At 55.7% G+C, this 22,672-nt stretch overlaps 1 protein-coding gene across 3 annotated transcripts in view; it reads right to left on the reverse strand.

Moving 5' to 3' along the window:
* Positions 1-22,672, reverse strand: part of PARVB (parvin beta) — a 115,127-nt gene that overhangs the window by 48,629 nt on the left and 43,826 nt on the right. For all 3 annotated transcript variants that reach the window (XM_043881389.1, XM_043881388.1, XM_043881390.1), the window contains exons 2-3: positions 7,542-7,631; positions 3,951-4,021 (exon numbers count right to left, since the gene is read on the reverse strand). In XM_043881389.1, the coding sequence (XP_043737324.1) occupies positions 3,951-4,021; positions 7,542-7,587 (117 nt within the window). In that variant the 5' untranslated portion in view covers positions 7,588-7,631. The remainder of the gene's footprint in view (positions 1-3,950; positions 4,022-7,541; positions 7,632-22,672) is intronic.

A 22,672-nucleotide genomic window follows, 5' to 3' on the forward strand; every position in this document is an offset into this window, starting at 1 on the left:
AGAACGGAGAAAAAGCAAGGAGACTGTGCTTCCTCTGAAAGGTCCCGCTGGTCCCAAGCCTGGGATGTGGCCAGCTGTCAGCTGTCACCCTGACCTGCTCGGGCCTGCACGTGGTCCAAGCCCTGCACCGAAAACAACCGCTTCTGGGCCGAATCTCAACAGAGGTCCCTAGGAGGCAGCCTGTGCTGGGACCTACTCAGATTTCATCAACCGGAAGCCTGAATAATCAGAGTATAGGGCTTCCCAGGTGGCAGTAGTGGTAAAGAACCCCCCTGCCAATGCAGGAGATGTAAGAGAGGTGGGTTCGATCCCTGGGTCGGGAAGATCCCCTGGAGGAGGTATGGCAACCCACTCCAGTGTTCTTGCCTGGAGAATCCCACGGACAGAGGGGCCTGGGGGGTTACAGTCCACAGGGTCACAAAGAATCAGACACGACTGAGCAATTTAGCATGCACACACAGTGCGAGACGGGCATTCTGAAAAGCAGTAAGGATCACACAGGCAAAGTGGACGGAGGTCTGTCTGAACCACCAGGCCTGGCCATCCGCACCCCCCTCCAGCTCCCCAGGGCGTCTGGCGAACCACCTGCATCAGTATCCACAGGGTCCCCCCAGCCTTGCCTTGCCCCCTCACCCCAGAGCTCGCCTTCTCAAGATTCGGATCCTGGAGGTCTGGACCGAGGCAACAGGCCTGTCCTGCCCAAGGGCTGGGCTGCACCCTCCGCCGGGTGGTCTGCACCCTCCCCCAGGTGGTCCCGACGCAGACCCTCCCCTGGGTGGTCCCGACGCAGGCCCTCCCCCGGGTGGTCCTGACGCAGACCCTCACAACGTTGCCACCAGCCCAGCTCCCCAGTCAGCACCACGGTGCGCGGTGACCTCAGGGCACTGGGATTCAGCGGGGAGCAAAACACGGACAGTTCTTGATGGCTGGGGGTCATGTTCTAGAGGGAGGAGAAAGATCAAAACCAAACAAATAAACAGACAAGGGTTCCAGGCAGCAGAAACTTGAGGGAATGAGGGCAAGAACGTGAAGGGTGGGACAGCACAGGCAGAGAGGGAGCCAGAGAACCCATCCCTGCGGAGGGAAATTCAAGAGAAAACCGAAGGCTGAAAAACAGTGCTCCAAGCAAGTGGCTGCGGGCGCAGAGGCCAGGCACGCTGCGGGGCCCTGAGAGCCGCCAGGCTCTGCCTCGGGCCCTGGGAGGTGACCTCCAAGCTCCTGGAATGTCCTGCCTGACAAAGCATGCTGGTTTACATGGGGACCTTGGCAGGCAGGAGAGGACCAGTGTCTGGGAGGAGTGGGCTCCCAGAACTGCCCACCAGGTAAGAGAGGGAGAAGAGGATATTCCCCACCCCTTCCGGTCCTTAGTCCTCCTTCGCCCCCCAAGGTATCAGCGCCCCACACTCCCAGCCCCTTCAGTCGGCACACTCTACACCCCAGACGTGGGCCTGCACCCGAGCTGGGAATCTGGGGGACATGGAGCTGCCGGAGCCTCCTCGGGACCCCATCAGGCTGGCCCTGGGTGCAGAGGTGCTGTGGTCACTCCGTGTGGGCTGAGCAAGGACGCAGAGCTGCCCAGCGATCACCCCAAAGAGGCCCAAACTGCCTGCAGTCTTGGGAGGCAAAGCAGAGGTGGGTGGGGCTGAGCAAACCCGGAAGGAGCAGGAAGCAGCTCTGGATCACATAGAACAGGGAGGTGGTTTGTTTGTCTTGCATCCCTGGGGTCCAGCACAGCTCCCGACCCCCAGCCAGGGCTCAGGAGATGAGGCCTCAAACGGATAGACTCATTTAAGATAGGACACTTCACATCGGTTCACAGGATCACCTGGGGCATGGGCAGCGAGTTACTTCTCTCTGAGTCCCTGTATGGATGTAAGGGTGGCACCAGGCTCCCTGGGACTTGTTTCAAGGAGTTGATGCTCACGGGCTGTCAAGCTTTGCTCAAATGTCGAGGAAGGAAAAAATCAAAGCGGGCACGTGATGGTTCATTTTAAGTATCAGCTTGGCTGGGATGGATGCCAAGGCAGCTGATGAAACATTTGTTCCGGGTGTGTCTGTGCTGGGGTCTCCGGGAAGAGATCGGCGTTTGACTCGGTGGCCTGAGTAAAGCAGAGGGACCCTCCCCAGCATGGAAGGGTGGCACGCAATCCAGGGAGGGCCTGAACTGGACAAAAAGCTGGAGGAAGGCTGCGCTCCGCCCTCTGTGTGCCTGGGGCATCCACGGCCTGACCTCTCAGACCCTCAGACCCGTTTTCCTGGCCCCTGTTGGCAGAGGGCATATCAAGGGACTTCTCAGTCTCCAGCATCACGTGAGCCGATCCTTACAATAAATCTCTATAGAGAGACAGAGATATAGATAGAAACACAGGCAGACAGAGTGATAAGACAGGTAAATGGAGACAGGGAGAGGTAGAGAGGCCAGGCCACCTCCCACGGGTTCGGTTCCTCTGGGGAACCTAACAAGCACAGAACATCCCCTTCTCCTACTTAAATGCCACCCACGCTGGTCCAATGGTTGAGAATCCACCTTCCCGTGCAAGAGACGGGGCTCCATCCCTGGTTGGGGAACTGAAATCCCACGTGCCGTGAAGCCACTAAACCCGCGCATCCCAACTGCTGAGCCCACGTGCCACAACCAGAGAAGCCCACGGGCTGTAACTGAGATCCGACAGAGCCAGATAAACAAACAACTAACATTTTATACACATCGCCCGTGGAGGACACCGTGGTGGCTGAAATGCAGGGTCATTTTTCCTCACCAACATTCTTCAGTTCAGGAAAAAAACAAAGTGGTATTTGGTGGGGATAGGAATCTAAACTAGGCAAATCTAAACTAGGCAATTTAAGTCGTTCAGCATCAACATGTTGGGATGGGCCCTAAAACAGACTGGAGAAGGAAACAGCAACCCACTCCAGTGTTCTTGCCTGGAAAAACCCCACGGATCGAGGAGCATGGTGGGCCACAGTCCACAGGGTCGCAAAGAGTGGGACACGACTTAGCAACTGAACACACACGCACACACTAGAACATTCTCCGTGTTGAGGTTTTAAACAGCTACAACTTGCAAGGCTTCTGTTTATCCTAAAGAAGCCCTCGTGAAAAGGCAGTTGTGCCCCAACCGCAGTGGTTAAGGGGGAGAAACTTTTGAAAAGCCCCCTTTCATGGGATGTGCGTGTGGCACTATCCTGACCAGCGTCTGCCCAGCCCGAGTCCGCTGGGTCGGGGCTCACAGGGTGAGGATGCTGACGGAGCCCTTGCCAGCCGGGGGATTACCTCTGAAGCCCTCCTGTGGTTGAGATCAGAGCAGTCAAAGTTCAATCTGTGCTTGGAGCCGGACTAACACCACCAATGAACCCTCACCGCGAGGCTGGGCTCAAGAGCCCCTGGGGAGAGATGCGTGGCTGCAGCGGCCCCGAGGGAGCCCAGAGCCAGCGCCTGTCCCCCCACCCTTGCTTCCCTGACTTTCAGGAACCAGGTGGCTGTCCTCTGGCCTCGCCTGTCCCCGAGCGTCCAGACGCGGCTGAATCTGCCCACTGCCCGGAGCAGGGGCGTCACCATCCGATGAGGACCTGCAGGAGTGTCCAGAAAGACCCACGGGCCCGCTTTTCAGAGCCTCCTCTGAGCTCCCCTCTCGCTCCAGAAAGAGTCTGAATGCCTTGATCTCGTCTGCAAGGCGCTGCGAGCGTTCACTGCAGCTGCTCGTTCCAAATCTTAAGAAAAGGGTCCCCGTGTACCTGGGTACAGCACAGCAGGGTAAGCGGGCCGTCTGAGAGCCCCTGGGGCCGGCCCCCCTGGGAGACGCTCCAAGCCGTCCAGTCTCCCCACGCTCCACCGAACGCAGCATCGAGGCCCCTTGGTCAGCCCCCCGGCTTTGCTCCCTTGACCCAGAAGAGCCTGAACCCAAAGTCTTGCCCTCACTGGACACCCCAACCGGGAGGCTCACCCTCACCTTGACCAGCTCCTTGAATCTGGGGTCGTCCCTGGAGGTGGGGTCGATCACCGTGCGTTCCTCGTTCTCCTCTGTGGGGACAAAGGGCAGGCGGGTTAGCATTGGTGGGGGCAGCTGGCTTCCCTCACACAGATTGGGGGGATCGAGAGCAGAGACCCCCAAAGTCTTCTCATGGAGCAGCCCTGCAGCCAGGCACACGGCCCAGGCGGGCGGGCCTGCCTTCTGGAAAGCCACGGGGCACCTACTCTGGTATTTCAGGAGAAGCGATGGGGTGGTGGGGGGGCGCTGATTCAGATCTGGAGAAAAGTCACTATAAATAAACCTGAGAAAGAGTTGTCCTTCACCAAGAAAGCTTGCTTCTACGTACGATGGTATGGACAAAAACATTTGGGGGGAGCGCTAAAAAAAAAAAGGACATTTCACAGCAAAGCGTGTTTATCCATATTCTGTTTCTGTTTTGTTTTTCCCTCCGTGTTTGGCCTTGACCATGGACCGTGGGCAGCAGCGAGCTTGGACAGAGAGGGACACGTGGTAATAAGCGGACACGTGTGCACGCTCAGTCGCTCAGTCCTGTCCGACTCTTTGCAACCCCATGGACTGTAGCTCAGCAGGCTCCTCTGTCCACGGGATTTCCCAGGCAAGAATACTGGAGCGGGCGGCCATGCCCTCCTCCAGGGGATCTTTCCGACCCAGGGATCGAACTTGCATCTCCTGCATCGCAGGTGGAGTCTTTACCACTGAGCCAGCAGGGAAGCCCAGTAAGTGGACGGCAAAGGGGAAGGACTGCAGACACCAGACACTACACAGAACAACACTGACCCTGAGCGTTAAAAGGGAAGAAAAGAGGCATGGCCTCTGGCCCCTGGGACGTGCAGGTAAGATGACCAGGGTCCCCGGGCCCACACAGGCCCCCACAGCTGGGACCCTGTCCATGTTGGTGGGAATGAATGGCTTTGAGTGACAGAGACGTCACAACAGCAAAGTTTAAAACCTGACAAAGTGGAAGCACTATTCTTGGAGTCGCGCAGACTTGATGCTTGAGAGGGATGCTCCAAGTAAGCTGCAGGGGGGCACACGGGGGGTCACCGATGAGGCCCTAACAGCCTCCCACCACTCCTGGGGTTAAGGCCAGCATCCTCCATGCAGTCCTCCAGGCCCTCTGCAGCCTCTATCCCCAGCTCTCCCCGGCACCCTCCCACCCAATCCCTCCAGACTTCGCTCGCCCTTCAGCAAGCCTCTTGCCACCACCGACCACAGGGCCTTGGCACATCCTACTTCATGTCCAACACCCTCTCTCCCCAAATTCACCCCCCAATCGCCCAGCTCTCAGCTCCTAGTGCTGACTAGGCTGGTTCTTATCAAAGTCACAAGAGCTTCAAGGGCCAGCAGGACCTTAACAGAGCGAACTGAAGAATGCTGACTCCCAGCCCAGGAGCAGCGGTTTAGGAAAATGGTAAGACAGGAGAGTTAGGGCAAGGCAGGTTCAAGGCATCGTGACAAACAGTAACCTGCCCTCATTTACAGTAAATCTGTTTTCTAAGCGCTCCTGCTGGCCTAAAGCGGGTTCTCAGCCAGGAGCAATTGTGTCCCTGAGGCCCCCAAGGGACCCACAGCAACGTCTGGAGACATTTTTGGTTGTCTTCAATGGTGGTGTGGCGTGGGGTGGGGTATAAGCTACAGGAATCTAGGGGGTGGAGACCAGGGATGCTGATCCAAACCCTGCAACACACAGGACAGCCCCGCCGTCAAAGAACTGTGTGCTCAGCCGCTCAGTCCTGTCCGACTCTCTGTGACCCCATAGACTGTAGCCCACCAGGCTCCTCTGTCCAAGGGATTTCCCAGGCAAGAAAACTGGAGTGGGTTGCCTTTTCCTTCATCTTCCCGACCCAGGGATCGAACCCGCATCTTTGGCATTGGCAGGTGGATTCTTTACCACTGAGCCACCTGGGGAGTCTCCCCGACATTAAAGAATTATTCTGGGCCAAATGTCCATAGTACCTGGGGCCGGGGGAGGGGAGAGAAACCTTGCTCTGAATCTGGGTGATTTCCAGACAGCGCTTGTCGGTTCCCCTGGGGGGAGAGTCACCTGCCTGGGCAGCGGCTGCAGCCAGATAGAGGATGCAGCACAAGAGGGTCTTCTGAGAGGTGAGGGGACGCCCCGGGGGACCCAGCGTCTCCGAGCCCGCCCGTCCCTTGGCCACAGGTCGGCTGTCTGGACGGCCTTGGCATTTCTTTCCCACCAGCTCCCGCTGGCCTGGCCTTGTGCTGGGAACCACAACAGAGGCATCCACCGGGACTTCCCTTTGAACCAGGGATTGGAAAGAAGCGGAATGTTCCAAGCCAGCCTTCCAGATCCATCAGACCCCAAAGCATGCTCTAAGGGAAAACGTGTCCAGGCCGTCACCTCATCAGTGTCGGCGGGGAGGCGGTCCCAGGGAGAGGGGCGCAGGGCCGGCACCACTCAGCAGGTCCCACCCAGCAAGCCCCTGGCGTCGGGAGGCCCCTCCAGCTTGCGTAGAGACGGGGCAGGTATTAATAGCTTTTCTGATTCTCTGTATTTTTCTTTCTTAAACTGTAAGGTTTTTTTTGACATGCATGCACTGCTCTCTTCCTCTTTCTTTCTGGCTGCACGGAGCCTTTATTGCTGCGTGTGGGCTTCTCTCAAGTTGTGGTGCATGGGCCTCTCATTGCGATGGCTTCTCTTGCTCCTCTTGCTCTCTTCTAACGCCCTTGTTACAGGCTCCAGGGCGTGCAGGCTGCAGCAGTTGCAGCATGAAGTCTCAGGAGTTGCAGCTCTCGGGCTTAGCTGCTCCACAGCAAGTGGAATCCTCCCGGACCAGAGATCGAACCTGCGTCCCCTGCATTGGCAAGTGGATTCTTATCCACTGAACCACCAGGGAAGTCCCTTTTCTGTATTTTCAGATGCTTCGACATCCTGGGGCCTTAGGGACTTACGGGGACTCCCTGCTCAGAGCTAGCTGACTCCCAAGACAGCAAACGTGTCCCCTGTGAGTGCCTTTCAATGCGAACAACCAACCCAAAGTCCACCCCCCGCCCCAGCCAGCTCTCTAACTCAGCTCCCACAAGGCTCTTACACACCCAGCCAACAGCCCCAGCCCTAGTCACCTGAGACCAGGTACCGACCCCTCAGGGCAGTTTCTGTGTCCCAGAAGCCCCTGAAGCTACCCGAACCAGCTGATCAAACCTGTTCACGAACCCTGCCTCACCCACACCATCCTGTGAAAACCACAATAAAGGCGTCTGCTCGCTCCTGCCCTGACACTGCTGCTCCCCCCGCACCTGGGGAACCGTGAGTGCCACAAACCGTCTTTTCAAGGAGAGTCGGCTCCCGGATCTCTTGGCCCCATCATACTTAAATACTAATAAAGCTGACATTTGCAACCAGAGAAGCCGAAATCTACACAGGAAAGCTCGCGTTGTTCCTGCAGACTTTTTTCTAAACACGACCTTGAGCTGAGAGCCCGCTGTGAGGTCTGATCACGAGGCTCCTCGTCGGCCCCTCCCAGACCGACCGCACCCCCAGGGACGTTCAGCTCGCCCAGGACAAGGAGCTGGAGGAAGCAACAGTACCGAGCAGGGAGTCTTCGGGGTGGACCTCCACTGGGGTGGGGCACATGGGCAAGTTGATGGCATTCTTCCCTTCTTCCTGGAGGTCACTCACTGTCAAGAGAAAGAGAAAGGGCAAAACCGGTGAGTATAGACGGACTAGCATGGTCTCACACATTAGCAGTGAAAACAAAGAGAAATCAACTCGCGTTTTTAAGGCATTTAACAAACATTCCTAAGTGGCTGGTTGCCCAGAAAGAGTCCGAGGAAAAATGCCCCAAACCAAGAATACATTCTACAACTCCTCGCCCACGCCGGAGAGTGCCCAGTTCCCGGCCAAGCCCTGCCAGGCTGTTCTCACCACTCTTCGGAACACATGACTAAGTCACGGAAGCTTCTGGATGCGTCCAGATCTTGCCCAAGGCTGCTGGGGTGGACACAGCTTGAATCGCAGTGATAGGGTCTGAGAAGGCAGGGTCCCTCCCCCGACTCAGACAGTCGTGGACTCCGGGTGTGAAGACCCTCCCGGCAGGTACAGAAGCAAGCCCAGAGTCAGAGGCGGTGCCGCTGTCCGTGGCCAAGTTCACGGGACAGAATCCTGCTGGCCTGCCGGCCGGGCGATACCCAGGGTCAGGAGCAGTGGAACACGCGGCAGAGTCTAACGAACTGGATCCAGAGGCCTGGCGTCTCCCGAACCTTCGCAGGGACCACAGGGCTGGCTACGCGGTGAGTGGGGCGGCCTCCATCCATGGAGCAGAGAAGATCCCTTGCCGCCCCGACACCGGGAGGCTCACAGCCTCACCCTTCAACACTGCATTTCTTCCACCGGCCCCAACTGCGTCCGACGCCAGGCTCCAGCCCTCAGCCCCGATTCAGTGGGTGCAGGGGGCCTGGGATCTGCCCCCTTTCCAGCCCTTGGCTGAGAACCGCCGGGCAACAGTCCCTGACCATGGAGCACACAACCAGCCTCTCCCTCGGTGATCTCCAAGGACAAGGGCCCAGGCTTTCTCCTCAATTTTATGTATTTCTTTTTAATAGTCACTGATCTACAATATTGCGTTAGTTTCAAGGCCTTTTCCTCTGTAGTGAAACGGCCTTAGAGGTGGAAACCTACTTCCTCCTTCAATATCGAGGTCACCTTGAACATCTCCAATTCTGGGACCTGAAGGGGCAGGGGGACAGAGAAGCCAGGCGACAGGCACGACGGCCTCGGGTCAGGCAGGCATGTCTGGGAACCTCTCTGCCTGTCTTCCCAAACCCCCGCAAGGACTGAATGCAATGATGAATGTCAGATCCTGAGGGCGGAGCCGGCACGCAGTGGGCTCCCTGGACTCAGCCACAGACCCAGCTCTGGGGACAAAGCCGCCTCTGCCCCGCAGGAGGACGATGGCAGTGGGGCCCAGGACGCCGGCTTCCAACGTCAGGAAGACCCCGATACAAAACTGAAAAGCCACGGGGTGGGGGGGAGGCTCTCCCGCACACCCACAGTCTACAGCATCAACGGTTTACACGACGGTTCACAGCCAAAAGGTGGAAACGGCCCACGTGTCCCCCGACAGATGAACAGACACACCAATGTGCTCCAAACACACAACCGAACGTTATCCACCCACAAGAAGGAAAGGGATTCAGGCACACGCTACCACGGAACCATGAAGACATTGTCCCAGGTAAAATAATCCAGACACGGGATGGCAAGTCCTGTATGATTGCACAGACGCGAGGTCCTGAGAGGCAGATCCAGAGTGACGGGGAGTAGAATGCTGGGAGTCCGGGGCTGGGACAGAGGGCAGTTATGGGCAGTCAGGGGGCTGGGGGACAGGGCTTCACTTTGGGCAGATGGAAGAGGCCTGGCGGTGGACGCGGTGATGACTACACAGCAGTGCGGACGTGCCCAATCCCACTGAACTCTGTGCTTAAAAGGGTTAGAAGGGTAAACTGCATGTTATGTGTATGTTACCGCAATTTAAAAGGAGAGAGAAGGAAAAGTGGGCCCCTCCCAACAACAGTCTAATCTGGAAGGCCAACGCCCTGCAGCTGGAGGCATCACAATCTCTCCTCTGCCCCCGCCCCACATCCTAGGAGCGGACAGCCACCTTTTTATCCTCGCATCCTCGGCCAAACTCTGTGCAAGAAGCAGACACATGGGAAACACCTTCACAAGCAAAACACGAGTTTTGAGACACACACAGGCCAGCCCGGCTCCCCATTCCAAAGATCCCCAGCTGGTCACTCAGACCCGCTGAGAAAACAGACCAAGTTTCAGCAATTACTTTCCCTGCAGAACAAATTACAGAGTTTTCAAACCAGCAAAGAGCTTTCCAAGGCAGAAAAGGGAAGGTGGAAAAGGCTGTTTTTCACAAAAGTCCTCACATACACAAGAGGTGAGCAAGGGGACGTGGGCAGTGGCCGGGGCCCCGTACTCCTGTCTCCTGGGCTGACGTCACCAAAGGGAACAGAGAGGCCAGGGAGGTCCCTCCCGGTCAAGTCCGTCTGCGATGGTTCTGTTCTCCGAGGAGGAAGAACAGAAGACCCTGGTGTCAAACGAGCAGAGGGCTGCATAGGCGGGCTTCAAGTCACAGGTGAGCCACGCACCTGAGTCCTTACAGTGAGCCCGCAGCTCCTCCCAGAAGCCCCAGAGCTGCCTCTCAGGTCATCCACTCACCTGGACGCTGGACCTGGGCCAGAGCAACCGGTGGGCGGTGGGGGTAGGGGGGTGCAGAGATAAAGAGATGCTTCCAGGAGTCCTGCTGCCTCATTTCAGAAACAAGGAGGCGTGGAGGGGGGAGGGCGCGGGAATGGCATTTTCAAAGCAGAGAAACTGGGTCACATGAAAACAGAAATTTTCACACCGCCCTTGAACATCAAAGATAACACTAAACAGGGCTCGGGATCTGGCGGCTTTAATGGATGAGAAATGCTCGCACAGACCCGCCCAGAACTCAGGGCCAACAGCACATTCCACAGGCCTGTGACGCATAAAGCCCCGAGGAACGCAAGTATGGCCTGTGACCACCCAGCCCTGGGTCAGACCTCACCGTGCCCTCTGAGGGCGTGTGGCCGCCAACAAGCCCCTTCACCTTGCCCAGCCTCGGTTTCCCCATCTGGAACACGGGGTGGCAGAGGTATCTACCTCACAGGGACTTCTGAGGAATGAGTTCATCCCAAGGAGAACCAGGGAAGGCTTCCTGGAGGAAGCAGTATCTGAACTTGGCCTTGAAAGATGGCAAGAACCTCCAAAAGGGACTTTGGTACTCCATGCAAAGCCCATGGAAGACAGATCAGAGAAGGGATTCTGGAAGCCCTATGTGGAGGCCACATCCATGCTGAAACACAGCAGGGTTCTTCGGGACTCCGCTAGTGTTCATGGCCTGGGAACCCTGGGGGACACAGCCCCTTCACCGAGAAGGCTTCAGTCCAAATCTGATGACTGTCTTCTGAGGGTCAGTCTGGTGTCTGGAAAGAGGGGAGGAGCCCCTTGAACCACAGCTTTTCCCCGAGGCCTCCACTCTGCGAGGTCAGTTCAGTTCAGTTCAGTTCAGTCACTCAGTCGTGTCCAGCTCTTTGCAACCCCATGGACTGCAGCACGCCAGGCCTCCCTGTCCATCACCAACTCTCGGAATTTACTCAGATTCACATCCATTGAGTCAGTGGTGCCATCCAACCATTTCATCCTCTGTTGTCCCCTTCTCCTCCTGCCTTCAATCTTCCCCAGCATCAGGGTCTTTTCCAATGAGTCAGTTATTTGCATCAGGTGGCCAAAGTATGGGAGTTTCAGCTTCAGCGTCAGTCCTTCCAATGAGTATTCAGGACTGATCTCCTTCAGGATGGACTGGTTGGATCTCCTTGCAGTCCAAGGGACTCTCAAGAGTCTTCTCCAACACCACAGTTCAAAAGCATCAATGCCAGGTCAGTGGCTTTCTGCTAATCTCAGGAATGTGTTGGCTTTGAAAGCACTGGTCCATTTGCCAGAAAGTAAAACACTTCAAAGACTGGAAATCTTGCGAGATCTTGCGTCATGAAGATAGATCCGCTGGCCTGTGGTGTGCACGTAGGGTGTGGGCGTTCAAAGGGCCTGAGGTCCAAAGTCCCAGGGCCAGGGACTCACTGTTGTGCTAAGGGTCTGCCCTTATCCACCCTAAATCCAACAGGCAGCGCATTCCCAATTCACCAAGGTTCACCTTCCCACAGAGACACTCCGCGCTGTGGGCCCCACGGGCGACACAGGGCTGGGGAAGAGGCAGGAGGGCCGGAGGCTGGGAGCGGGCCTGACCGCGCCGGTGCCCCTGTGGGGACAGCCACACCTCCCCCAGCCCGGGGGTGCAGAGTGGGCTACGCAGACCACCGTCGCCAAAACCCAAGAACTTTCAAAATAAAGCTGGAAATTGAGGGTTTTGGGTAGACTCTCCCAATTTATAAATGCAAGCAAGTAATTCAAACAGGGGCCCCAGACAGGGGCCACTGATTTGCAATCCCAGTTCGCAGTAAATGTCCAGCCCACACTCCTGCCTGTCAGTGGGAGAGGGCCACCAGCATTTTCTGAGCACCTACTGTGTACCGGGCACCTTCCATGCCTTCCGCTCATCTAATCTCCTAACATGTCTGTGAGGGAGTGGCTGGCCCTGGCTTGGTCCTCACTGGGCCAGTGTGTGTCAGATATGAAGGCATCTGATATACACCAACCATGAGCCCTGCAGGCAGGACTGAACTCATTTCTACCTGGTCTTCACTCACTCTGCCCAGCTACGTCCTATCCACCTTCAGGCCTCAGCTTGCTGGCTGCCCAGGAAGCCCTCCTGGGTGCTCCTTGCCCATTCCAGGCTCCCCTCTGCCCAGCTCGCATCCCATAGCCAGCCCTGTAACCATCTGTTTCCTGGACCATCTGCCCCTACCAGTGATAGCTCGGCTGCTGCACATAGTAGATCTTTATATTTGAGAAGCTGCACAATGAGGGGCTTAGAACCTGGGAGCCAGTCTGTTCTTTCAGATCCCAGCTCAGTCACTAAGAGGCTGTGTAACTGCTCCATGCCTCAGTTTCCATCTGTGAAATGGGGCCTGATACACCCCCAAAGAGAGACGGAGAAGATAATGACCACGCAGAACAATGTCGTGCGGCAAGCGCTCAGTAAGCGCTAGCTTCCAGCTTCTGCCAAAGAGAGGGAGGCACACGTGTTTCCAAACCCCGTTCTCCTTCCATCACTCCACCCAGAGGCCAGGCAAGGTTTAAAAAACACACCACCTCTCCTGATTGGAATGACAAATGCAGGAAAAGGAGGAAAGAGAATCAAAAACTAAAACCTCAAACGTCTCACAAAGGGCCCGCCACTTACACCCCAGGCTGAGCGCAAAGGTTCCATCCTTGATTTTTTTTTTTAATTTTCTTCCTACAGGTTTCCACTTATATATTTATTTACGCCCAGGCTCTTTCCCCTCCAAAAGAGGCTTTTAGGCAGGTTTTTTTTTTTTCCTTTCCCCTTTTGACATTATTAAGAAAACACAACTTTGAAAGCAGGCTGCTTTTAAAGAGCAAGGTTACCCTCAAGGGAAAACACAGATCTGAAGACAAAAAGGCTTCTTGCTCCATGAGGGGCACTGGGGCGGGAGTGGGGAGCATGACTCACTCCCTGGAAAGACAGGGTGCAGGACTCTCCCCGGGGGCTGACCTGCTGGGGGTTCAGCGAAGATGTGAAGGCCCCACGGTGGGCGAGCCGAAGCCCGAGACTGAAGTGCTGACAACTCCATTCTGGAACGTTTCTCTAAGTGCGTTATTTCAACACGGCAGACAGGTCTGCCACCGGTGAGGGCTTTTACACCATATATACTCACGTCCTGGGTTTCCCGGAGAACAAAAGGACAGAGGGAGAGTTTCCAGCGGGCTGTCTGAACCAAGATCAAAGAGAAAACCCCAACCAAAGCGGCCGCGTGCCCACCTCCAGCTAAAAGGAGAACTTGGAAATGGCAGGAAAGCTGTCTCAATTTGGGGCACTTAACCAGCCCATTTCAAGACGTGCCCACTTGCAGTTACGACGGCTCCTACGCGAGGAAACGGAGTAGTCCTCAGAGTTGCCAGGAAAGACAAAGAAGGATAAAGGAGGGAATGTTCCCACGTGAGTCCATGGACCCCAGATCTCTGCCCCTGCCACTCCACCCCCAGACCCCTGTCCCTCCCACCCCACCTCCCCAGACCCCTGCCCTTGCCACCCCACCCCACCCAGACCCCTGTCCTCCCCCACCACCCCCTAGGCTGGGGAGGGAGAGTCAGGGTTAACTCTGTATGTGTTAGAAGGACCCAATAAAATCTCTGTTAAATAAAGATCTCTGTCCACGGGGTCGCGAAAGAGTCAGGCACGACTGATGTGTGTGACTTAGCTTCCCCAGGGGAGGGAGAGCTTTCTATGACTCTCCACCACCTCTCTGCGCTCAGAGGGACTGCTTCTTCACAGAAGTTACACAATTTATCAGAATATCTAAATTCATCAGCCATGAAGGTCTTCCTAACAGAGTAGCTCTTCTAAAAATAAATGAAGTTGTATTTCACGTGACGAGCTCACAGCTCAGTGGAGAGACCATAGGGCCCAAATAAGACCTCAACAAGCACGATGACGCCCACAGACTCGACCGCTGACAGGGGAACACAAACTCAGCAGCCCTGCCTGATCGCCAAAGACAAGGTGATCAAACGGCTGGATGGTCATAATTCAAGTGGATGAGCTACTTCCGGTGTAGCATCCTCGTTAAGGCCTTGATTTGGGAGGCCCGACCCTTCCCGGGAAGTCAAGACTCCAGGCTCCAGCTCCAGGATTCTGGGGATTGCGACAGATGGATGCCTGCATGCTGTCCAGAGTAAAAGGTGGGGAGCGCTAACAGCCCCAGAGACAGCCGCTGCCTTTCCCGACCCAGACAGGGAAAGAGGCTTTCAGCCATCCACGCGGCAAGAGCCTCTTAACCTTTCAAGTGGCAGATCTGGTTTGTTTTTACTGAGGAAGACATGCTGGCCCCCATCTTGGCAATGCCAGCCCGACATAATGAGCTCGGAGTATTTATGTACGTTTAACCCGCCGTAATTCCTCAGTGCAGGATGAGCATCTGACAAGACCATGGGAATAAGAAAGCGCCGTGACTGCTGCCCGAACCGTGAGGATTACTCAGCCTGAACAGTCTGATCGATGGGGTTTTCTCTGCTGCGGTACAAGGTTCCATGTCATTTCTCGAGATGAAATAAGTTGAGAGGCGAAAAGAAATATGTAAGCGTTTCAATAAGGCAAAGCCCGGAGGAGGTCAACAGGCATAACTGACCCCACAGCAAGAGCCCGCAGCTGAAGCGTGGTCCTGTTCAGCCAGCCTCTGGTTTTACAGTGGCCGAGCTAACGACCGCTGGTGGCCAACGGGGCCGGCCCTGGTCCTGGGGGGAGGCTGGTGCGGGCGCAAACACATGGGAGGGTGTGTCCTGGCCGCTTCCGCCCGACAGCCTGGCTCAGACGCTGGCACAGAGAAGACTCTCGAGGAACAAATGGACGACTAAGTGCAATGCATATGATGGTGTTGAGTTTGGCTTTTTTTTTTTTTTTAATGTGGACCATTTTTTAAAGTCTTCATTAAATTTGCTGCAATACTGCTTCTGTTTTATGTTTTGTTTTTTTGGCCACAAGGCACGTGGGATCTTCGCTCTCCGATCAGGGATTGAACCCGCGCCCCCTGCCCCCTGCAGTGGAATGTGAAGTCTTAACCGCTGAACCACGAGGGAAGTACTGTGATGGTGCTGACTTTTAAAAAGCAGGTTCCAAAATACGACAGCGTGATATTTACGCAAAATACAGAATCAGAAAACTCAAAACTGAGAATTCCCTGGCGGTCCAGTGGTTAGGACTCCGGGCTTCCAATGCAGGGGACACAGGTTCCATCCTTGGTTGGGGAAACCAAGATCCTGCATGCTCCATGGCACAGCTAAAAAAAGAGAAGAAAAAAAAACCTCAAAAATTCTATTGTAAAAAAGAAAACTCAAAGCTATATATTTCTATTGTACACAATTAATTCATAGAAAAAGGAACGAAAGGATGCCCGCCAACAAGACAAGAATAGCATCCCCTGTGAGAGGACCGTGACAGAAGGACAGGAGGAGGCTAGGGAGGCTCTGCCGTGACGGGGTTCACGTGGTACTCGTGAAAATTAAAGCTAAAAGAAGAGACAGCAAACAGATGCTCTATAGCAGGGACTCAAAGGAGTGACAGAAGTTCTACAGAGAAGGCAACCAGAGGCCTACCAGAGGAGGTGAGGGTGCCCGTGGAGCTGATTCTAGGACTAAGACTGCAGGCGAAAGGCCCCAGCATGTGGGCGAAAGCAAAGAAGAAAGAAGCGGCGACCAAGACGTGGGACCCAGAACCAGCCTCTGCAGCGGCGGCATCTCGGGTCCTGCCTTTGGGGCAACCAGGGACCCCTCACTAGGATGGCCGGTCAGCCTCCCACAGACCCTCTCCTGGCCTCCTCCCGCCCCAGGGCAGCCTCTCCCCTTCTGCAGGTGACCGTCCGCACTCCACCTTTTCTCCTCTCCAGCATCCACGCGCCTGTCTTCTGGTCAAACAGGACTCGGGCATTCTAGACCTCAGCCAGGGGGCAGGCTGCACTCCCCAGAATACAGTCAGGGAGGGGACTGGCCCAGTGAGAGCCAACAGCTGCAAGGAGGCTTCCCTAGGAATGCAGAGTGACGGGCACTCTTTCACCTTGGCCTTGACCTAGAGAGGATGTAGGTGGAAGCTGCCCCCGTCGTCTTACCACCACTCAGAAACTGGCAATGAAGGCACTGGGTCCGCAGAGCTCAGGGAACAGAGTTGAGTCATGCCATCTGTCTGCTGGATCAAGCCTTACCTGAGGCTGGCGACCTCAAGGCCTTTCTATCAAATGCACAAGTGAGTTCCATTTATTCTTAATCTGCTTTGAGTTGAGTTCTCTGTCATTTGCAGACTGTCTGGCTGTCACTCCCTGATGAAGGGCAGCCCAGAGCTCCCACCAGCTCCATGGTAAAACCCAAACCCCTGAGAGTGGTACCCAAAGACTCCTGATGAATGTGCCCCAACCCCCGTCAACGGGCAGATGCAGTTCCCGTGCTTCTTCACCTCCCAATGAGGTCATTCCTTTGCCCCAGCTGTCTCAACACCAGAAATGCCCAGCCAACTCCACCTGGGCCCCCAGATTCTTCAGGGAAGCATTCTCTGTACCCCACACCCCGTGGGCAGAGTTAGGGTGCCTCCTCTGGGTTGCCTCAGCTCTCAGCACACATGACAGCTTCCAAGCCTTACCCCCGACAGGAAATCGTGGCGTGTCCATCGCCCTGCCCCACCGAGGACTGGCCAGGCACTGTTCAAAAGCCAGCACACGACAAGCATCTGATAAACATTCACAGAATAAATAATGACTGTCAATGCGTTTACGCGGGCAAAATGGAGCCGGATAGAGAATGTAGGTAAGAGACACAAAGTCAGAAGAACTGGGAACTGGCTGTGCTTGCAAAGCATTCCACCTCCAGCCACTTAATTGGGTGGAAAAAGAGCGTTTCCATTAAGGCTTACATTAGCCCGGCAGTCATGGGTCACCAAGAACCCAATTACTGCGATGTGGCCGCGTGGAGGGTGAGGACCCAAGAGGAAGGAATTTGCTCTGCAATTAGGGACTTACTTGGACAGGCTGCCTCTGGGGCAACACTCCCAGACCTCAGCCGCTAAAGCGCACTCCCACCGGCCACCTGCTTTCACATCCCAAGCGGGGCCACCAGGAAGGAAGCGCTGCCCCCAGTTCCGGGACCCCAGGTTTTCCCAACACCAAAGGCTGCTCAGGTACAAACACAGAAAAGGCTGGAGCTCTCACAGATGACTCCCTCCGCCCAAAAGCAGTCCTTTTCCTCCCCTGAGCCCTGCGTGATCAAAAAACTGAGAACCACAGAAAAAAACGAATTGTCTGTGAGAAGGAGAACGGGAAGAAAGACTTCTAGGTGAGCCTTCAACTTAAGGTTTACCGTATTAACCACCCAGTGAGCAGAAACCAGGACACGGGAGGAGACCTGGGCTTCTTGCTCATAAAAGGATGGCTGATCCTTTAGGGACCAGTGATGACTTGATTGGTTTTTCAGACCGAAAGCAAGTGGGTCAACTGATTCAAGGCACTTCTCCGAAAGTATCAATTTATTATAGAAAGAATCCCCCAGGAACCTGAGACGGGCTCGGTCTGCGGCTGGCCAGCCAGGGGACAGGTCTGCAGATGTCTGCTCCTGATCTCTCCCCGCTCCAGTCCACCCACCACCCGCGCCCGTGTCTCCAGATGTCGGCCTCAAATGCAGGCCCACGGAGTCACTCCTCTGCCCACAGACTGCCCTGGTCCTCCACCGCTCCCAACACAAAACCCAAACCCCTGACCACGGCACCCCACCCCCACCCCTTAAAGCTCAGGGCCAGGTGTGGTCACCCCTCCCAGCCTTTGCCAGGCAGCACCCCGCCCCCCCTCAGGAGCACTGTGTCCAATGGCTGAGCCCGGCTGCAAAGCCCACTGCAAACACCCCTTCTTCCATGGACCTGCTCAGAGGCACCTGTTCCTCCTCCAAACCCTGACCCGGAGTCGTGCTGGTGCAGACAGAATAGCAGAAAGAGGGGAGAATTTGGAGAAACATCACACAACATCCCATGACCTTGGGTTTAAGTCCTTCTGCCTTTCACTGTCTCTCCTCTGCAGAGGGGTTAGAACCAGACCTGTAGTCGTGACCACTAATTTAACGAGGCGGTGCGTCCAGCAGCAGCCACATGGTAAGTGCTGGGTCTCTCCCATCCTCATCCCCTTACCTGCATCTGCGCTGGGTAGCCAGGAGCGCTGAGCATCCTACAGAGTCACCCGCTCGACAAGTCTGAGGGTGCGCCAGGCACACGCCAGCTCAAGGTCACGCAGCCCTGGGCTCCCAAATTTACCAATCGAGTGGACATGCCGATGTCCCACTGTTCGGGTATGAGCTCCCAGAAGGCAGGGCCAAGTCCAACCAGCCCTGTGCCCCCAGAGGGGGGCCCCGCACACAGAGGAGACCCCCTAAAGGAACAGAATCAGAGCAGACCTCGTAAAGCCCGAGCTATCTGCCAGCATCGAGGTGTGAAACAGTCTCTTTAATTAGCATTCAGGATGACAAGGGGCCACACACCCCCGGGTCACCAGTTCTTAAAGAACCCAGACGTCGATCCATCCCCCTCACCACATGCCAGGCACGTCTCACCTCGAAGATCCTGCGCACCCCGCTCAGGTATCACCACCACCATCTCTCAGGTCGCTGAGCATTTCAAGCAGACACTAACTAGGCTGAATTAAAACAAACCTGCAACTCTACAGAAAACATCAGGGTGGCAGCCGGACGGGGCCAGCCACTCAGCCTGACCTGAGCCCCCCACGCCCGTTCTGAACAGTGTGAAATGTGAAGAGCCTCCTGAAGTCAGCCAGCACAGAGCTGGGGCCAGACGCCACCCAGAGGACCCGTGACCAGTGATCAACACGTGACACGGAGCAGGAAGCTCGGAGCCCCCAGGAGGCTCGAAAGCATTGCTTATCTGACTGCGAGTGACATTAAAACGCAGTCGCGTGCCAGAGGCGGGGGGACCGAGCGGGCCTGGTCAGCTGACATGCCTGTCTGGGGATGCGGAGGGCGCCGGTCTCCCCATGAACCCCGAGGGCGACCATCAGGTAGCAGGCTCTCCTGGAGCCCGCGGGGAATCGTATGCATCGCCCCACCCCTCTGACGAACACCTGGACCACACTCCTGAAGCCAGCCTGCCCTGACTGCCAAGGGGGCCATCCCGCTTTGCCTCCTGTTTTCTCAGCCCCCTTGGCTCAAGTCCCTGACAGTCACGGCATCCTGGTCACGTTTGTCCTAACCTGATGGCAAATCCTGGCAAGTGCACGCTCTGTTCTCTTAATCTGGGGACGGCCCATCTGTCACGTTTCCACCAATCAGCCGCGCTGGTTCTAAGTGAGTAGTTGAAAGCGATATCAATCACCGGTCATGAAAATCTGTCATTAATTAATGATAAAGGAGACAGAGTCTAGAAGAAGCAGAAGGAGGAAGCAAAGGGGTGAAATTCCAGAAAAACTCAGTTACCCAAAAAAGTCACATGTTTTATACGTAGTGGTACGCATCTGCTAATTCCAAACTCCGAGTTTATCCCTCCCCACCGCTTTGGTAACCATGAGTTTGTTTTCCAGGTCTGTGAGTCTGTTTTGTAGATAAGTTCATTTGTCTCATTGTTTCAGACTTCACATAGAAGTGATATCACACAATATTCGTCTCTGACTTGCTTCATTTAGTATGATAATCTCTAATCCGTCCATGTTGGTGCAAATGGCCTGAAAGTAACATCATATTGTGAATCAACTATGTGCATGCGTGCTGAGTCGCTTCAGTCGTGTCTGACTCTTTGAGACCCCGTGGACCATAGCCCGCCAGCCTCCTCTGTCCACGGGATTCTCCAGGCAAGAATCCTGGAGTGGGTTGCCATGCCCTCCTCCAGGGGATTTTCCCAACCCAGGGATCAAACCCAAGTCTCTTATGTCTCTGGCATTGGCAGGCAGGTTCTTTACTACTAACGCCACCTGGGAAGACCAAATCAACTATATTTCAATTAAAAAAAGAAAAATGTCTCATGGCCATCTCCCCTTGCATTTATCGGCCACAGTCTCGGCCCCTTGGAGATGTGTCCCACCCACTCGGAGATGCCATGAAACCTCAGCAGGACCAGCCCGATGAGGTTAACACACTCAGAGAGAAATGTGCTTCGTAAGAGAAAAAAGAGATGGGGAAAATAAAACTGGTGAAGCAAGTTGGGCTGGTCCCCGAGCCTCGGAACTCATATTAATTAGTCAGATCGTTAATGTCCCATTGTACCCAGGCAAGACCAAAGTGTGCTCTGCTGAGAAAATAAGAAGATTAAACCATTAAGTCATTTTAAGAAAAAGAACGGACTCTTTATGCACCTGCCGCTGGAACCAACGCTCCTGGGGGAAGCGAGCTTGGGACCGCGGGCAGCAAAGACAGGAAGCATGGCGCCCTCTGGCGGCTCGCGTCCGCCTGCAGCCTGGAGCCCGGCCCCGCTGAGAACCCGCCGCTGGGCAGAGGCGCGCCTTCCAAAGGTGGCCAGCTCTGGGGATGCTCGAAGCCACGCACCTCTGCGGCTGGCGGCCCCACCTGGAATGGCTGCCACTCTGAAGGTGACAAAGTACAAGGGCCTTGAGGATTCCCTGGGGTTCCCAGGTCAGGCCTTTGGCGGGAAAGCCCCCGAGGAGCAAAGCGGGGCGCCACAGGCATGTGGAGATGCCCACCCTGCCAGCCCGGACCAAGCCAGGTCCCTACCCCCGACCCCACCACCCTGATCTGCTCCCTTCTTTTCCTTTCCAGTGTTAACACACTCAAAGCACACGTGCGTCTGTGCTACTGGGTCCGTGTCCTTTAGGGCAGACGGAAGGTCTGTGGGTCTCCCAGCTCCCTGCACAGGGCCCAGCCCAGAGGAAGCATCAGTTACACTTGGTGAGTGAATGGTGAATTAATGAATGAACGAAGGTTTCAGGACTCCAGCCTCCCTTTCCGGTTTCTTTTTGGAACTCGTAGGAGCTATTTTCTGCTCAAGACTGAGGGCAGGAGAAGGGGGCAACGGCGGATGAGATTGTTGGACAGCATCACTCATTCAATGTAACAGGAGTTTGAGCAAACTCTGGGAGACAGGGAAGGACAAGGAAGCCTGGCGTGCTGCAATCCATGGGGTTGCAAGGAGCCGGACACGACCTAGAGACTGAACATCAACAAGCATGGTAGGATGAGTAAGGTCTCCTTCCCCCTGCAAGGAGGTCCACATCCTAATCCCTGGAAACGGCGACCTTACCAACAAAAGTGACTTTGTCCATGTTATCAAGTGAAAGATCTTGCGGTGGGAGATGATCCCGGATTATCTGGGTGAGCCCAGTGTCATCACAAAGGTCCTTATAAGAGAAACACAGGTGGAGCCGAGCGAGAAAAAAGCAACGTGACAATGCAGAGAGAGACTGGAAGATGCAGGGCCGCTGGCTTTGGAGATGGAGGAAGGGGCCACGAGCCAAGGACCATGAGCGCCTCTGGAAGCTGGAAAAGGATTCTCCCCTGAAGCCTCCAGAAGGGATTCAGCCCAGCAGGCACCCTGACCTTAGGACTTACGACCCCCAGAGCTCTCAGATATTAAGTCTGTGCTGCCTTAAGCCGCCCAATCCGTGGCGATTCATCACAGCAACCATGGGACACTCATACAGACCTGAGGAGACCCAGCCACTCCAAGTCATTGCAAAAGGGCCCAGGACACCCTCCGGGTGCACCTGCCTTACCGAGCACCTGCTCTGTGCGAGGCACCTGGCCAAGCTCCAGAGACACAACAGTTACTTGAACGGGTCACAACCCCGGCCACCGGAACAGAGCAAACAGAAACACGAAGAAGGCATCAGGTCAACGCTGCGGACGAAACCACAGCTGTCCCCCACGTGTGGCTCACGTGACAGTGAGGTGAAGGAGGCTGGCTGCTTGATGGCGAATGCACTAGTGCGTACTCACTCAGGTGGAAGAAGAGCAGGAGTGACTCACACCAGCAAGATGCGAAGTCGCTTCCCCACCAGCGCCTTCTCAGCCCAGCAGCCTTGGGCGAAGGCCAAGTGGTGGTGGTGGTGGGGGGGGGGGGGGCGGTGTCAGACCACCCATCGCTCTCCTCCTCCCACCTGGAGCAGCCAGAGATATGCTAATTGCTCGAACTTTTCGGCCACAGCTGTGCCCTAGAACCCCTCCTGGCCCCGGACCTTTGTGTATCCTCTCTGTCCCCCCGGAGCACCCGGCTTCTCCCTCCTGCCTCCATCCTTCCAGGAATCAGGTCCACCAGGCCCTCGGGCCATTTTCAGACACTGGCAGAGTGCGCTAGCTCTTTCTTCAGGTCATCTTTCACGTCACTGAAAATAGCAAACACCAGCCCAGATGTCAGAGTCGTCGCCAGGCCTCTGGACCCAGGCCCAGAGGATCTTCCCAACCCAGGGATCAAATCCGAGTCTCTTATGTCTCCTGTACCATCTTCAGTACACCTGCATCCTGAGCACATTCGCAAGCCAATGGAGAAAAGGATGCTCATCGCAGA

The sequence above is a fragment of the Cervus elaphus genome, chromosome 22 (assembly GCF_910594005.1).
Source record: "Cervus elaphus chromosome 22, mCerEla1.1, whole genome shotgun sequence".
In the NCBI taxonomy this organism is placed as follows: domain Eukaryota; kingdom Metazoa; phylum Chordata; class Mammalia; order Artiodactyla; family Cervidae; genus Cervus; species Cervus elaphus.